The sequence below is a fragment of the Myotis daubentonii genome, chromosome 3, assembly GCF_963259705.1.
Source record: "Myotis daubentonii chromosome 3, mMyoDau2.1, whole genome shotgun sequence".
NCBI classification, from domain to species: domain Eukaryota; kingdom Metazoa; phylum Chordata; class Mammalia; order Chiroptera; family Vespertilionidae; genus Myotis; species Myotis daubentonii.
Window position 1 is genome coordinate 216,332,490 of NC_081842.1, and position 16,468 is coordinate 216,348,957.

Genomic DNA, 16,468 nt, shown 5'->3' on the forward strand with positions numbered 1-16,468 from the left:
GTGAGTGAGTGCGTGAGTGAGTGAGTGAGTGCGTGAGTGAGTGAGTGAGTGAGTGCGTGAGTGAATGAGTGAGTGAATGAGTGAGTGAGTGAGTGCGTGAGTGAATGAGTGAGTGAGTGAGTGAGTGAGTGAATGAGTGAGTGAGTGAGTGAGTGAGTGAGTGAATGAGTGAGTGAGTGAGTGAGTGCGTGAGTGAGTGAGTGAGTGAGTGCGTGAGTGAGTGAGTGAGTGAGTGAGTGAATGAGTGAGTGAGTGAATGAGTGAGTGAGTGAGTGAGTGAATGAATGAGTGAGTGAGTGAGTGAATGAGTGAGTGAATGAGTGAGTGAGTGAGTGAGTGAATGAGTGAGTGAGTGAATGAGTGAGTGAGTGAGTGAATGAGTGAGTGAGTGAGTGAGTGCGTGAGTGAATGAGTGAGTGAGTGAGTGAGTGAGTGAGTGAGTGAATGAATGAGTGAGTGAGTGAATGAGTGAGTGAATGAGTGAGTGAGTGAGTGAATGAGTGAATGAGTGAATGAGTGAGTGAATGAGTGAATGAATGAGTGAATGAGTGAGTGAGTGAGTGAATGAGTGAGTGAGTGAGTGAGTGAGTGAATGAGGAGTGAATGAGTGAGTGAATGAGTGAGTGAGTGAGTGAGTGAATGAATGAGTGAGTGAGTGAGTGAGTGAGTGAATGAGTGAGTGAATGAGTGAGTGAGTGAGTGAGTGAGTGAGTGAGTGAATGAGTGAGTGAGTGAGTGAGTGCCCCTGTGGCTGACCTCTCCCCCGTCCCATCCCCCGGGCAGGGCTCGGTGTCCTTTGTGCTTATTCCTCTGTTTCACCTTCCCCTGCCAGCTCGTCCTGACTCACTTACACGGCCTCGCGTGTATTTTTAGAAGTTCTTCTGCCTCCCTGATGAGCAAGAGCTTCGGCGGTGCCCTGGGCCCCGGGGTGCTGGCATGAAGCGTGTGCCCCCTCCAGCGCCTGGCCAGCAAGCTCTGGGAGGGCCTCCTGAGCTGCGCTGGCCCCGCCGAGGGGGGTGAAGACGACTGAGCGAATGAATGGGCTGTTCTATCAGCGAGAGGCGAGCCCGGCCCGGCCGAGACCCGCTTTGTTCTGGGGGTGAGGCTGCGGCTCTGGGTCCCTGTTGAGATCTTGGGGGGCTGTGGCCTGGAGGCCGTGGTGGCTGTGCAGGTGGGTGGCCCCGCCCGCAGGCCTCGCCCCCGAAGGCATCGGGCTCTGTGCTCTCTGCCCTGCTTTTCTGGAACCACTGATGCCAGTGCCCGGGGCCTCCCGGGACAGATTCCCAGGAGGACGCACACGGGGATCGTGTTACTGTTTGGCCTGCTGGTCTCAGGAGCTCAGACTGGGGGCGGCCGTCCAAGCCAGCTGCTCCCCAGGGCAGAGCAAAGCTCCACTTCCCTGCGCGGGTGGCTCCCTGGCCCCACTTCCCGTGGGGACACTGGCTGTCTGACCTGCGGCCTCTGAGCAGCCGGGGGCTGCGTGATGCCATCGTCCCTGGAGCAGGCCTTCAGGAAGTCGCTGCCAGGGATGACCAGTGGGGTCCCCTGGGCTTTGCACCTTGATGTGGTCCCTCAGCTCCAGGCGACAGGCTGGGCCAGCTGGCTCCATGCTGTGGTCACCCGCCTGCCCTGGGGGTGAGCCTGACTTGCCCACAGGAAGAAGGGATGGTCAGTGCACACCATCTGAGCCCGCTCAGCTCTGCTCCTGGGGGGAGCCTCCTGCCCCTCGGCTGGCCCCCGGGGGGCTCAAGTCTCCTCTGTCCTGGACACCCCGGCCGGAGGGTCCTCTCATCTGCTGCTCTTCCTCTGTCTCCTGGGCCCGCAAAGTCTCCTGGCCCCGCACAGTCTCCTGGCCCCGCACAGTCTCCTGGGCCCGCACACCCTGCTGTGTGCGGGAAGGTGGCGGATTCAAAGGCGGCCTCCCTTCTCCAGGGAGATGAATGGCGAGGACCCAGCATGGGCTCCTGGGTCCCATCCAGCCGCTCGCTCTCGCAGGCCAATCCCGCGGGATGCTTCCTGGACTCCCTTTCCCTCCCTTGAGCCAGTCCATCCGTGGGTCCTGGGACCATGCCCTTCTGTCGTCCCACGGCCACCACACTGTCCACGCTGCATCACTTCCCACTCAGACCCCTGCACTGGCCTCTGCTGGGGCCCTCAGCACACCTGAGCCCTGCGCCTGCTGGGAAGGTGTCGGGGCCAGAGCCGACGCTCCATTAAACCAGTGGGAGCCCTCCTCCCTGAGTCAGGAAAGATCACCCTCTGCCACCTCCTGTGGTTTCCCTGCTTCTGCTCTTCCTCCCTGGGACCCACTCTCCCACACACTCAGAATCATCATTTTAAGACAGAATTTACATCACGTCACTGCCCACCTAAAACTAATGGCTTCCTGCTGCAAGTAAGACCAAACCAGATTCCTCCCCATTACTTAGAAGGATGGACACAGTTTCTTCTCCAACCTTCTGTGTTCAGCTCCCCCCACTTTATCTCTCTGCAACTTGCCAAGTCTCTTCCTGCCTCAGGGCCTTTGCACGTCCTTGGCCCTCTGCCTGAGTGCTTCCCCCATCCCTCCCATGACTGGCTCCATTTCATCACTCAGGTGCCGGCCCTTGTCAGTCTTTCCGAAGGAACTGCCCTCTTCACGAGGTGCTTCACCCGGTCACCTCGTTTTTAGGATATGATTTCCTCCAGCCTCTTGGTCATTTCTGTGTTTCCTTGTTCTCTATCTCCTGCAGGAAGCAGCAATTCTGTGAGAGCTGGGACTGGGTCTGTCTCCATTTCCTCTAAAGCCCAAGGCCAAGGTCCATGCTTGGCAGGTGGCGGCCACTCAGTAACTGCTGAGCGCATCGCTTCAAATCGCAGGGCACTCGCTCACCTCCTTATGAATTGCATCTTTTTTTTAATAAAATGGTTTTTTTATGATTATTTTAGAGCGCGAGGAAGGGAGAGGGAGAGAGAGAGAGAAACATGGATGAGAGAGAATCATCGATCGGCTGCCTCCTGCACGCCCCCTTCTGAAGATGGAGCCCACAACCCGGTCACGTGCCCTGACCAGGAATCGAACTGTGACCTGTAGGTTCATAGGTCGACGCTCAACCACTGAGCCATGCACTGGGCTTGAACTTCAGCTCCAGCTTGGACATAGTCCCCAGGGCATCTTTCGCCTTTTGGTGACTTGCAGGCTCTGAGAGCCAAGTCTTCTTGTCGTGGCTCCTCTCTCCTCCCGAGCCCGGCCGCCTTTCCCAGTCCCAGTCCCCTCACCACTGCTGTGCCTGCACTGGGGCCTGGCTTGCCTGTCTCCCTCCCGGCCTTGGGCCTGGAATCATGAGGGAGACAGAGCCCACGCTGTGTCTGCTGAGCCCAGCGGCGGGGTCCAGCGGCCGGAAGAACCGTGTCCTCGGTCAGGGTGGACTCCCCTCCCCCATTTGGCTCGGGCGGGTGTGCCAGGCTGTGGGCAGTGCCCCCCCTCCTGGTGCCTCTTCCCATGGCCCCCTCAGCCCCTCGGGCGCCGGCGTGTGCACAGAGGTCTCGGAGCCCTGCTTTTCAGTCAGGCTGCTTGGGTTCTGGCTTCACATGTTCCTTCTTCAAGCTCAGCTCCCGCTCCCCAGTGCTGACCCCTGAAGCAGCCAGCACCGCCCCCCACGGTCAGGGTCAGGGTTCACGTCTGGCTCTACGCTTTGCTCCGTTTCAGGCACCTACCCGGTACCTGGCAAAGTATTTGGTGAATGAAGAAATGAATGAAGGACTGAACGAGTGCAGGCAGAGCTGTCTGACAGGCTGGCATGCTTCAGTGCGGGCCTCAAAGCGAGGTGTGCCAGGGGCACCTGTCTGTGCTCGGCTGTTGAGCAGGACGGGGCTCCAGCCGCAGGGCCCGCTCCGTCGGCCTCTGAGGCTGTGGCTCTCGTCGCTCGGTGTCCGTTGGTCCGAGCAGCAGGCTGTTAGAAGTCCAGGGGGCGGTGGCCAGCAGAGGCTGCCGGCCGGCTTGGGGACTCAGACGTGCTCGGGGGCCAGGAGGACAGCCCGCTGGGTCCGGTCCTCTCTCCCGCCGCCCCCGTGAGCAAGTGCAGAGGCCCCGTGGCAGACGCGCGGGCACTGAGCGTGGCCAGGTGCTTCGGGGCCGCCCGCACGGCACTCTCACCCGCCTGGCAGGTTTGAAAGATGCGGAAACGGAGGCTGAGAGAGGTCAACCACCGGCTGGTCACACGGACGGACCGGCTGGTCCGGGCTGCGCTGCACTGTGACTGGCCCAGCCCAGCCCCAGGATCTGCCCGTCCAGGCCTAGGGCACCGTCCAGAGGGCACGCAGAGGCCAGTTGTTGTGCTTTTTTGAGGGTCAGATAACTCAGGACGGGCAGGCCCGGGTCCCCGCCAGGAGGGCCAGGTATAGGGAGTGGGGCTATTTATAGGCCAGGCCAGTCCTGTCCTGGCAGCAGGTGATAAGTGGGCAGTTTAACAACACGCCACCCTCTCCCCAGGCCCCCTGCACCCTCCTCCCGCGGGGCTGGGACACTCCACACAGGCCCCGCTGTGAAGGCCGACCCAGGCCGGGTAGGGCTGTGGGGAGCCAAGGGGACTGAGTGTGTCCTCGGGAGGCAGCCGGCAGGGACAGGGCTGGCAGAGCCTGCTCCCTGGGACGTTGGTGAGGAGGTGCTGGGTTCCAGTGGAGGCTGAGCTTGTGGGCCCAGCCTGGGAGCTGCCCAGGGAGATGGAGAGAGAGGAGGAGACTCTGCCCTGAGCTCGGAGCCTAGGCAGGAGGGTCGGGAAGGCTGGGGAGGCAGACAGCGGGGAGGGGGGTGGGAGGAGGGCAAGGCTCTGGTGGGAGCACCCCTGGTGGGGGACTCGGTGACCAAGAAAGACAGACCCCGCCCGTGTGGGGCTAACAGGCCCCTGGGGAGGCGGTGAGGACGCGTTGTCAGACGGGTCACCAGCTAAGCAGAGGATGATGAACCCCGAGGGGCAGCCCTTGGGGCTCCCACCTCTGAACCCGGGAGCAAATTCTGTGCAGGCACCTTCTCGGGGCACTGGGTGGGTGGAGGCCTTCGGCAAACTTCCAAGGAGCTTGTGTGGATTAGTCTGAGTTTGACACCCCTCCCCCATGGCCCACCAGGCCTCTGACTGCCCTGCGCCCCAGGGGGACTGGCCCTGTGCGCCCACGGCCTGGACTCTCTGTTCCGTACGGCGCTTGGTTGGCTTGGACTGTGAGTGCATAGGAGGAGAGAGGCCCGCGGGCTGCAGAGGCGGCCTCTGACCTCACGCAGCTCCTGTGGGGCCCCCACCTGCCCCCCTCCCACCAGCTCCCGCAACCCGTCAGGGCTGGGAGGTTAGAGCTTCCGCAGTGGCCAGCCTGGGTGCACCGGCCGCTCATTGCCCAGAGTCCCCGCCTGTCCCTGCCCCCTATGGGGCCCATGAGCGGAACAGAGGCCGTTAAACAGCCCAACGGGGCCCACTTGTTCACAGCTGAGGGGGTGAGGCCCGGAGCGATGGCTCAGCTCGCTCAGGGTGCCCCGCTGTCCATCCAGTCCAGGCCCCGCCTCTCACCTGGGCAGTAGCAGCGCAGCACGCCGGGCTGGATGAGGGACGCAGGCACTGAGATCTGGTCGAACAGGCAGCTGTAGTTATTGCTGGCTTCTTGCCATGGGCCTGTGATGAGAACCTTCACTCCTCCCTGGAGGGGACAGACAGTGGGGACAGCGTCAGCTGCCGGGGGTTGAGGGACGCACCCTCTGTGGGGGAGCCCTGGTCCCTCGGGGCCCCGGTGCCCCTCGCTCCCTCAGCTGGCATCCAGCACGGGCGCAGTGCTGACCCCTGACCCCTCCTGCTTAATTTCGGTTCCAGGCAGGAGCAGAGTTTTCTAATCTTTTTAGCCCCGGAAGCTCCTGGGAACTGGCCTGGAGGACCCCTGGAAGGAAGGGGAGGACAGGGCAGGGGCCGGGTCTGTCTCGGGCTGTGGGCAGACTGCGGGAGGCTCAGGTTTGAGGAGGCCTGAGCACCTCAGTGTCCTGCGGAGACTGATGCCTGGTGGGTAAAGCAAAGGGACCAGAAACCCAGGTCTGGTGGGATCGCCAAGGAGGGGCAGGTCTGGCTTTGGAGATGTCACTTTACCGCGAGGCAACCACAGTCTGGAGGGCAGTGGAGAGAGACAGGAGCCCAGAGCAGGAGGCCACGTGGCTGTGTTCTCAGGCCAGGGCCCCGCCTCTCTGATGGGATCTGATCTCCAGGGCCCCTGGCCTTGCTTCTCTTGGCTCAGATCTAGGGTTCCACAGGGAGAGTTGGGGCTCTGGGAGGGGCGGGGCTGGGAGTGGGTGCTGGCTGGGCAGGTGCCCCCTGCCCCAGGCAGAGCCGACGTTGGGATGCCTGCAGCACGAGGCCAGCTCAGGGGGCCGTCCCGCTGCTTCCTGGGAAGTGAAAGAGCAGTGGCTTCAAAAGGCCACGGTGACCATGTGCGGAAAAAGGAAGAGGAAAATGACAGCACCCACAGCCGCTGGCAGGAAGCCAGGGCCGCTGCGGGGGACAACGGGCTGCAGGAATCACTGCGGAACCAGGGCCTTCTCCATGGCAACAGTGAACCAGGGCCTTCTCCATGGCAACCGCACAGGAGGGGCTCAGCATCCTTCGGTTCAAGGGATGGTTTCCATGGCAACCCTCGCCCTGCTGCGCTGAGCTGCGGTGACGCAGGCACCTGAAGGCCCTAATTGCGTCCTCCCCCGCCTGGTGCCGCAGGAGTGGGTGAAGGGAGGTGGCATAGAGGGCTTGGGGGAGGGGAGGGAGCAGCAAATGCCACGGAGGTCGCCCTGTCCTAGGAGTCCTGAGATAAAGGACCCAGATTTCTGATGCACCTGGGGCAGATTCTGGGGCCCAGGGGCACCTCCTGTGTGTTTGCATGTGTGTGCGTGTGTATGCATGTGTGCGTGTGTGTATGCATGCATGCGTGTGTGTGTGTGTGTGGCCGCCTGCAGCTGGAGGTTAAGAGAACAGAACACAGAAGTGGGAGCTGCCTGTGGGAGCGGGGACCCTCTGAGAAGAGACAGCAAGGTGGCCCCAGCCTTGGCGTTCCTGCAAAGTGGGTGCGCCTGACCGATATTTACAGACTGGGGGTGTCCCAGGCCTGGGTGTCCCAGCACAGAGCCCTCTGGAGCCTGGCAGAGCCTGGCTAGAACCAGGGTCCTGACTGTCAGCAAGCAGGTCTCTGGCCGGTGGAGCAGGGGAGGGTGAGCATGCTGGTCAGGGGGTTTGAGGGAGGGGAGGAAAGGGGAGGTCAGTAGAGAAGGCGGTGTCTACCCCAGGAGAACCCAGGAGGGGGTCCCCTCTGCTGCCCACTGGGGACCGTGGGAGGGTAGCGCCCCCGAGGCCTCCGCAGAGGTCTCTCCACTCAGCCACATCGGGTGGTTTCTGTGCATTTTCCAAATCACATTGGATCTGAGCTGCTTTTGTTCCCAGCAGCTGTGATCACCCAGGGCGGCTGGGAAACTAGGGCAGGTGCTCCCTCCTCGAGGTTCCTGTTCCCGTGCTGCCCTCTGGTGGCCAGCGGCCGAACTGCATGGAGCTGCAGGCTGGGACTCCCGGGCAGAAGGGAGAGAGGCCAGGCCTGCTGAGGGCCCTCCCTAAGGCCCCTGGCCAAGGCCCGCGGGCCAAGGAGGCCTGAGTGCGGGCCTGGACTCCCAGGACCTGCACGCCCATGACCTGCACGCCCAGGACCTGCACTCCCAGGCTGAGGCCCCGGGGAAGAGGGCTCCCCCTCCCGCCCTTCAGCTCCTGCAGGACTCAGGCTCCAGGGAACCTCAGTGTCCTGGGGAACATGGCGGGTGCTGGGACGGTGTCACTGAGATTGGTGCCACTGAGGGAGGCACCCCGAGCCACAGCAAGGGAAACTGGCTGGAACCTTCTAGAGCCCTGAGGGGGCAGTGTGGGAGGTGGACAGAAGACACGGGTGCTGCCTGAGCACCTTACTGAGTCCTCACACCCCGCACCAAGGTGGAGACGGGAAGGCCGCTCCCGCCCCGGTCACTGTGGGAAGCGTGGGCCAGGCCTGGAATCCAGACCCCTCACCACACAGGGCGGCCGCCTGGACGCCTGAGGATGTGAACGCCCCGCACACGCAGCGCACGGGCGGGAGCTGCTCGACTGGACGCCGGCTGTACTTCCAGGCTCCTGTCCGGAGGTGGGGCCACCAGTGGCTGACACGGCCCCTGAGAGCTGGGGGCACTGGCACACAGGTTTTATCTCAGCTTTGCCATCAAGGAAGGGGGCGGAGCAGGTGTGAGCCTCCTGGCCAAGTCCGTGACATGGAGGCCCACCGTCCAGGTGACCCCGCCATGGTCGTAGGCCGTCAACCAATGAGCAGCCTCTTTTCACGACCAAGGCAGGAGGGCGTGGAGAGAGCACTGTAGCCGGGAATGACCACTACCCACTGAGGACGGACTACGGGCCAAAGACTCCACCGAGCACTCCTGGCACCACGCCCGAGGCAGGTGCTGTTACATCCCCATCTTACAGGTGAGGAAACTGAGTCACAGAGAGGCCACGTCTGGCAGAGCCAGACTTCACACCCAGGCGTGCCCCCGAGACGTGCCCCGCACCACCGTCCCCTCACCAGAGCCTGTGGGAGACTCGGCAGCGGGTGCCAGCTCTGAGGGGTGCGTTGCCTCTCGGGCACCCAGCACCCAGTCCCGAACGGGGTGGGCATTGTCCCAGGATCCCCTGCCAGCGCCTGGTCCTGGAAGGTGCCTGGGCTGCGGCCAGCATCCCTCACTGCCCGGCCGGAGGGGGTCCGTGGCCTCAGGGAGCCCAGGAGGTTCAGGGTCTTTGAGAGCATCCCTCCCTTGTCCGGGCAGCAGCCCCCTCCCCGCCCTGACATTGAGGGAACGTGGCAGTGGCACCAGGGGAGCCGTGAGCAGCCACCAACTGGGAGAAAGGGCCCATCTGGGCTCCAAGCACCCGGCCGGTGGGCTGGGGGGAGTGGAGGAGCGCGCCCCGGGGTGCAGCGAGCTGAAGGCCGGGCAGCTCCCTTCCTGCGTCATTCTAATCTAGCTGGAGAGAAGGCCAAGGTCGCTTCCTGAAGCACGTGCCGCCATGGCCCACGGGTTTCCTGCAGCTCTGGGCTCGGGGGTGGAGGGCCGGGGGGGGCAAAGGGAGGGGGGTCCCGGGGCCATTTAACATGCCTTCGATTGTGTCAAGGTCCGATTTAACCGAGCAAGTCTTCCAGAAGCCTATTCAGAAGCTGTGCCCTCCCTCTTCATTTGTTGGGAATTGGTTTTTGCTTTGTATCCTTTTGTTTAGCAATGAATGAGCAGCAGACATGGCTGATCTATGACGCTGACTTTCAAATGGTCTTTTCCAGCTCTAGGAGCCTCCCCTGCCCCTCCCCAAAAGCAAAGAAGAATATAGGCGGGATCTTAACACGTAAGCCAGGTGGCAGCGGACTGCTCTGGCCGGAGGGCCCCCTGGCCTCCGCGGAGACCCTTGGCCTAAAGCTACTGGCTGTGATGGAGACTGAGCACCGGGCTGGGGAGGGGAGGTATTTCAGGTGACCTGGGAGGGGCCAGCTGGGCCTTCGTGGTCTGGAAAGCCACATGCAAATGAGCTCCCTCAGCTCCACGCTGGGGGTGAGCAGGCGAGACGATGGGTGACGGGGAGGAGATGGCAGCTGCCACTTACCTCCGGGTAGGACCACTCCGGGGAGTAGTCGGTCACCATGAACACCCGTCCGCTCTGCTGCAGCATCCCCAGGGTGCCCTGGGCCGAGGCGGCCGAGACCACCTCGGCGACGTGCATGTAGGCCATGGCACCGGCCCCGCCCTCGGCGCCGCTGAGCTGCAGGCTCCCCTGCTGGGGGCTGCAGCAGGGGATGCACATCTCGGCCTGGGCGAAGGGGGCGCGGGCCCCGTCCTCCGACTGCGAGAGCGCCGCGCCGTCCCCCGACACCAGCTGGTGCCCGTAGATGGTGCCGCTGCCCCCCTCCACGGAGATGAAGTCGTTGATCAGGTCGGAGAACTGGTTGCTGAAGGAGATGTCGAAGTGGTCCAGGCTGAGCTCCATGTTGGAGGCGTTGCCGAGGCCGGGCTGGGCCACGGGGTACAGTCCCTGCACCACGTTCCCCGGGAGGAGGGGGACGCCGCCCGTGCTGCGGATCACCCCGGGGGTCTCGGGCTGCAGGTAGTGCTCGGAGCCGCAGGCCTGCAGCTCCCCGGACTTGATCAGGCCCTCGCCCCCTTCGGCCACCTGCGAGGTCTCCATGGTGACCTCCCCTTCCGCACCCATGGCCTGGAAATTGGCCTGAAACTGCATGAGGTGGAGGGAGGAGGTGGACTCTATCCGTGTCTCCACGTGGCCGCTGCAGGAGCTGGTCTGCGAGGAGGCCTCCGTTTTCACCGTGGGCATCACAAAGGTGCCCCCGGAGTCGCTCAGGCTGCTGTGGGCGCTCTGCTCGAGGGGGAGGGGCTTGCTGGCGTCCTGCAGGAAGAAGCTGGGGGAGGGGGTCTGGTGGATGTGGGGGCTGTGGCCCGTCTGGCTGAAGCTGGACGCATAGTCCTTGTTGGAGTCGATGGCGCTGAAGTCCATCTGCTCCAGGGTGGTGCTGGGGCTCAGGCCGCCGCCCGACGGCAGCAGGCCGGGGCCCGCGCTCAGGCTGAGGGAGCCGGCCGCCGCGGCCGACGAGGAGTACGCTTCTTTGGCCATCTGCTGCTCGAAGGAGGTGTCCTCCGTCTTGATCTCCTTGGCGAGGACGGTGGTGAAGCTGAAGGCCCTCTCCACGGGAGGCGAGTGCCGGACGCCGGCGCTGACCATCTCGGCCTTCAGGCCCCCGCCCCCGTACGTCTGGCCCTGCTTTGGGTTGTTGAGGAAACAGTCGGGGTCAAAGTTCATGGTGGTTTCTGGAATCTTCCGGCCGCCGTCCAGGGTGGTGGAGAGGACCAGCTCTTCGGAGACGTTGGAGGGCAGCATGGACAGGCTGTCCGAGCCGCCCGGGGTGGGGAAGGCGAACTTGTGGCCGTCGGAGCTCATGGCCAGGACCAGGCCCTGCGAGGCGTCGGGCGAGAGGAGGTGGTGGTTGGGGCCGGCGGTGGGGGACATGGTGTACACGGCCTCGTTGGTGACCTCGGACATGAAGACCGTGGCGCTCTGGGACAGGCTCCCCATCACGGAGGCCACCGCCATGCTGGACACGCCGGTGACCACGGGGCTGTCCGCCATGTCGGGGTCGCTGTTGAGGCCGCTGCTGATGGACACGGGGGAGCTCTGGGTGGTGTCGGGCACCTCCACCTGGTTGGTGGACGAGACCTCGGTGCTGCTCTGGTGCAGCAGCACGGGCTTGGCCACCTTGCCGTTCCTCTTCTCGCGGCTCGAGCCCTTGACGTGGCTGTGCTCCTGTTTGCCCTCCGACACGTCATTGTGCTGTACCTCCGCGTGGCCCCCGTAGCCCCCCGTCCGCGGCTCCACCTTCGGCGAGATGATGCGGTGTTTGGCACTGTTGCACTTGTGGTGCACGCTGCTGCCCGCTCCTGCAGAGGGCAGAGGCACAGCACGCACACACGCATGCCACACACACGCAAACACACACGTGTGCGCGCACACACACGCACACACACGCACACAAAGAGAGAGTCAGAGCTGGGCTGCAGCAGACCTGTCTCTGAGCAGCTGGCAGCTGGCAAAGCCCCTCCCGGGAGCCCCCGAGCCCCTGGGGCTGGCGTGTAGCAGCCCCTCAGGATTGGGGCCTCCTGACCCCCGGCCCCAGGCTCTCATGTGCCCTGGTCCCCACCCTCCACACCAGGCCCCCTTTCCTCCATTCACTTTGCAAGTGGTGGCAGCAGTGCCCCGACCACGGGAGGCGGGGAGGAGAGGACGGAGAGAAGTCCATCTTCCGGGGAGACCCTCCCACCCTCGGAGCAGCCGCCTTCCCTGGCCAGGCTCTCGCTGGCGGGGCTCAGCCGGGGGGTGGCCTGGTCCCTCTCCACCCCCTGGAAGCGTCCAGGCCCGCAGGCTGGGCAGCATTGCAGGAAGCCCCTCTCCTCCCGGCGCAGGGAGCCCCCTGGGACCGGTGGCTCCCAGGTCCCAAGGCCAAAGGGGGGCCCAGACTTTGCTCTGTGGGCCGCAAGGAATTCGGGGCCACCACCCTCTGTCCAGCTGGCTGACCTGTCCTCAGCTCTTTGTGGGGCAAACTCTTTATAAAACGCAGCAAGGACAGAGCCCCCACCCGGCTCAGCGGCAGAGAAGGAAGAGCCGCACGGCGTCCGAGCCCCAGCGGGTCAGGGTTCACGCCCGCCAGGACCCCAGGACGCTTCTCCCGCTTTTCTCGCCCACTCCACCCCTATTTCCATCCCGCCTGGTAAGGGTCAGTTTGCTTTTATAAAAGGGTGAATCCTCCCCCGACCCCGTCGCAGCCTCGCCACCGTGATCCCTAAATGCAGGCAGACGTTGCGGGGAAGCGAGGTGGCCTCTAACGGTAATTTCTCCTTAGGGCCGCGCAGGGGGCGGGACGCACACTTCAAAGAGCAAACTGTTACCAGGAAGAGACACTGGGATGGAGAGCACGGGACCCTGGACGCTTGGCGGAGACGGAGGTGAAAGGCAGCGGTTTGGCTTGAGTGGCCCATTGACTCAGGACTGATCCCGGGAGCCAAGGGACCAGGGCCCCCTGCTGACATGGCCCAAGGGCACTGGAGGCCTGGAGGGCACTGTGGTGGGTGGACAGAGGCCTGGAGCCCCATCCCCAGGCACCCCAACTCTGCTGCCCCCACTCCCAGGGGAGCTGCCTCCTTGGGAACTGCTGTCTCTGCCCCAAGTGGGTCCCCCGCCGTGCCCACCCGCTCACCCAGGCCGCTGGCGCACAGGCAGTTGTGGGTCCGCGGCTGCGGCTTGGTCTGGTGGCTGTCGAGGATCTGCTGCACCAGCTGCTCCACGGAGAAGCCCGAGCTGCTGTTGCCGTTGCTGCAGGTCCACTTGATGCCGTGAACTGGGGGAGACAGGGGCGGGGTCAGAGGCTGCAGGGCGCTGGGAGGGCGGGGACCAGGCCCCCCAGAGCTCAGCCCCTCCCCTCCCTGCTGGGAGGCTGGCTCCAGGGACACAGGAGGAGGCTGGAGGGAGCCCAGGCTGCCCTGCCAGCTTCCCCCCCACCCCGGGGGGCTCCCTGCTCTTCCCCTGCTCCCCCTCCCTCCTTCCCCTCGGATGCAGCCGGCAGTGGGCTGCCTAGGGATCTGCTCTGGCTTCCCCAAGTGCAAGGGCACCAGGTGGCTCTTCACGGGGCCCTGGAGTGGGAGACAAAGGACCTCCCGGAGTGAGGGCGTGGGGACCCAGCGGGCGGTCAGGCGGGGTCGCAGCAGCGGGCTGGGGAGGACCTGCCCCAGGGCCACGCTTTCTTCCCACCTGACTTCTCGGCCTCGAGGGGCTGAGGGGACAGGCCTGCAGGGCCCATGTGGCCAGGGCAGTGGTACCCACAGGTGACGGCCACCCTGAGTGGCACCCGCAGGGCCGAGGGCTGTCTCCCCACCTGCTGGCAGGATGGGCCGGGACCCGAAAATAAACCAACTCGCCCGCTGAGTGTGCGGACTGACTGCGCTGAGTGTGCGGACTGACTGCGGTTCACGCCCCCCACTCCCCGCCACCCCCCCACCCCCGCCCCCACAGGCCGAGAGCTGGCCAGGCCCGGGGTGGCATGTTGGCCCAGTACAGCCCAGCGCTGGAGGCTCTGGGGAGCCAGCACTGGAGGCAGTGAATCCACAGCCGGGCTCCAGGAGGGACCAGGCTGCTGAGCGGGGGACGCTGGGTGCAGGTGGCCTGGGAGGAGGAGCAGGGCCCAGGTCACGCCAGGGAGAGGCAATGGCTTTGCAGCTGCGAGGACGTCCTTTCTCCTCTGGCTGAGCTTCTCTCACAGGGACCCGGGGGAAGAGCGGTCACAGCTCACAGCTCATGCCCTTGTCTATGAGGGGCTCCTGGACACAGATGGACAAGGACACAGTCCACACAGGGGCGGAGCCCAATCAAATTCACACCCGGACTGGAGTCCAGATTTCGGTCTTTCCTTGCTGTGTAAATCTGAGTATAAGCCTCTGAGCCCAGTGTCCTCATCTGTACAGCGGGAATCTAACAGTATCTGCCCGGCATGCTGACGCGGAGGGAACCCGATTGGTCCACCACCCCGCACGTCCTGTGTCTCCAGCAAAGAGCCGCTGTTGTCACAGCCATTCACGGCGATGATGGTGACACCCAGCACGAGACACCAGTTGTGGCGGCCGGCTGATGCTATGGCCACGGGGTGCTTGCTGTGCAATCACAGATGCTCAGCCTTTGCGCGGGGGCAGAGGGAGAGCTCCAGGGCGTGCACCCCGTGCCCCGCTCCCTGTCCGCACCTGGATGTGGAACGTCAGTGGTTTTGCAAAGGAAACCCCACTGGTGAGGGTTGGGATCTGCCAGGATCCTTCCGGGCCTGCATGCTGCTGGCTCGCGGCCCTTGACCTCCGTGCCACCCTGAAGAGGCCCTTCTGGAGCCCTTAGGGCTCAGCCTCCAGCACCTTCTTCAGCACCGGGGCCCACGGTCCTGTCATGCGGCTCTTGGATCCCACCCAGCAGGTCGTCAGGGGAAGCGGGGCGGTGCTGATGACTTCTGCCCCGGGCTCACCGAGCTGCCTGGATCTGGGGCGCAGTTGTGTGCGCCTGTTCAGAGCACGATGGATGGGCACACACAGAGGGTGGTGGTGGCTTTACCGCCCCCCCTCTCCTCGGGCGGGCAGCCTTGGCCTTGGGCTCCCTTGGGGAGCTTATCCACCTTGTCCCTGGCAGCTGAAGGGAAGGCCCAGGCTGGGGTTGTAACCCTCATCACAGCTGCGGAGCCCTTTGCTCAAAGAAACCTTCGCCCCGAAACGCAACATGGAAGCCGGGCGAGAGCAGAGGGGGCCTGGCTGAGGCAGGGGTGAGGCTCAGGGCCCTGGCCTGCCCCCTGGCTGAGGACCCTCCTCAGGCTCCTCCTTTTATAGATGAGGACACGGAGCCGGGTGTGGGGACAGAGCGCAGGACCCGAGGGCCCTCCCCTGACACTGCTGCACCCGCAGATGGTCTGTCCCGCATCCGCCCAGCACCGGCAGGAGATTCTGGGTCCTAGGCCCGGGCAGTGCCCAGCTGTCTGAAGACGCTCTCAGGAGACCTCGGAGGCAGGCAGGATGGCGCACACACAGCCTGAGCCTCAGCTCCTCAGGTCTGCAGGCCGAGGAGGACCGCCTGGGGCTCATCACCAGGGCATCACAGGGCGTCCACCTTGGGCGACTCATCACAGGACCAGACAGGTGTCCTCAGGGACGCCACGAGTCCGAGCTTGGCTGTCTGGGGAGATGAGCTCCCCGTCTGGTTTCTAGCCACGCGGCCACACCTCACCCAAAGGTCTTGGGGGCAGGGTAAGCTTGCCAATCTCCGAGTGGCAGACACCTCGGGCATCTGTGCCTGACCAGGTCCCTGTCTTCCTCGACCAGGTCCCTGTCACCTCTAACCAGGGCCCCGTCACCCCTGACCAGGTCCCCGACCAGGTCCCCGTCCTCCCTGACCACGTCCCTGACCGGGTCCACGCCACCCCGACCAAGGTGCCCAGACCAGGCTCTGCTCGGCCCCCACGGCGGCTGCTGCTCCCCCTCCTGCTGGCAGGGCTATAAGATGAAACCAGGGAAGCTGACAGATTGCAAGCAGAGGGTTTCTGGATGCTTTAATGCAAATCGCCGACTGTCTCGGAACATCCAATGTGCAGATCGCCTCCCTCCCGCTCTGGGGGAAGCCCTCCTCGGTGTGGGAGTCGTTAGTGCTGAATATCAAATGCTATCAAGACGGCTTTAACGTGTCACGCTCTGCTTCCGACCAGGTAATGAATCAGCGGGAAGGGAGGTTCCCCGGGGAAGGCGCGCTTTGAGAGAGGACTGTTACTAACCGCACGCTGACCCCTCCCCCTCCTGAACTCAGCAGCCGGGAACTGCGGCGAAAGTGCACTTGACAAAAGGCCAGGCCACGACCTGGGTGGGGGCACCGAAGGAGGAAAGGGAATTCCCAGAAAATCGCCTCCTGGGGGCTCTGGCCCCAGCAGTCCCCTCTCACTGAGTCTCGGTGGAGGCACCCGGCTCCGCATTCGCAGGCCACAGTCGGCCACCTGGCCCAGAGGACAGGATGGAGGGCGTCCGGAATGTTCCGGCTGGGCGGGGTCCCGGGGCTGCTCAGGCGGTGGAGGGGACCTGCTTGCCCAGGAAGGCTAGGCCAGGGAAGGTACCAGAGAGGGCGAGCGTGGCCAAGCTGGCTCCTCCATGAGCCGGCATAGGACCGGAGCGGCCAGGGGGGCCCTGCCGGCCCCTGGAAGTGGGGGGCTCCTGTGGCTCCCCCAGCAGTCCCGCCCCTGCCCTGGGCCACACATGCCGGGGCCCGTCACAGGCTCTGGCTGGGCGCCTGCAGCTGCCCTGCGTGAGGACTGGTCCCCGAGAGGCGGCTGGGCTGGGGTGGCTGTCGCAGGA

At 64.2% G+C, this 16,468-nt stretch overlaps 1 protein-coding gene across 9 annotated transcripts in view; it reads right to left on the minus strand.

Moving 5' to 3' along the window:
- Positions 1-16,468, minus strand: part of CAMTA1 (calmodulin binding transcription activator 1) — a 683,296-nt gene that overhangs the window by 74,422 nt on the left and 592,406 nt on the right. For all 9 annotated transcript variants that reach the window (XM_059691394.1, XM_059691396.1, XM_059691393.1 and 6 more), the window contains 3 exons: positions 12,805-12,945; positions 9,651-11,491; positions 5,535-5,661 (listed from right to left, as the gene is read on the minus strand). In XM_059691394.1, coding sequence (XP_059547377.1) covers positions 5,535-5,661; positions 9,651-11,491; positions 12,805-12,945 — 2,109 coding nt within the window. The remainder of the gene's footprint in view (positions 1-5,534; positions 5,662-9,650; positions 11,492-12,804; positions 12,946-16,468) is intronic.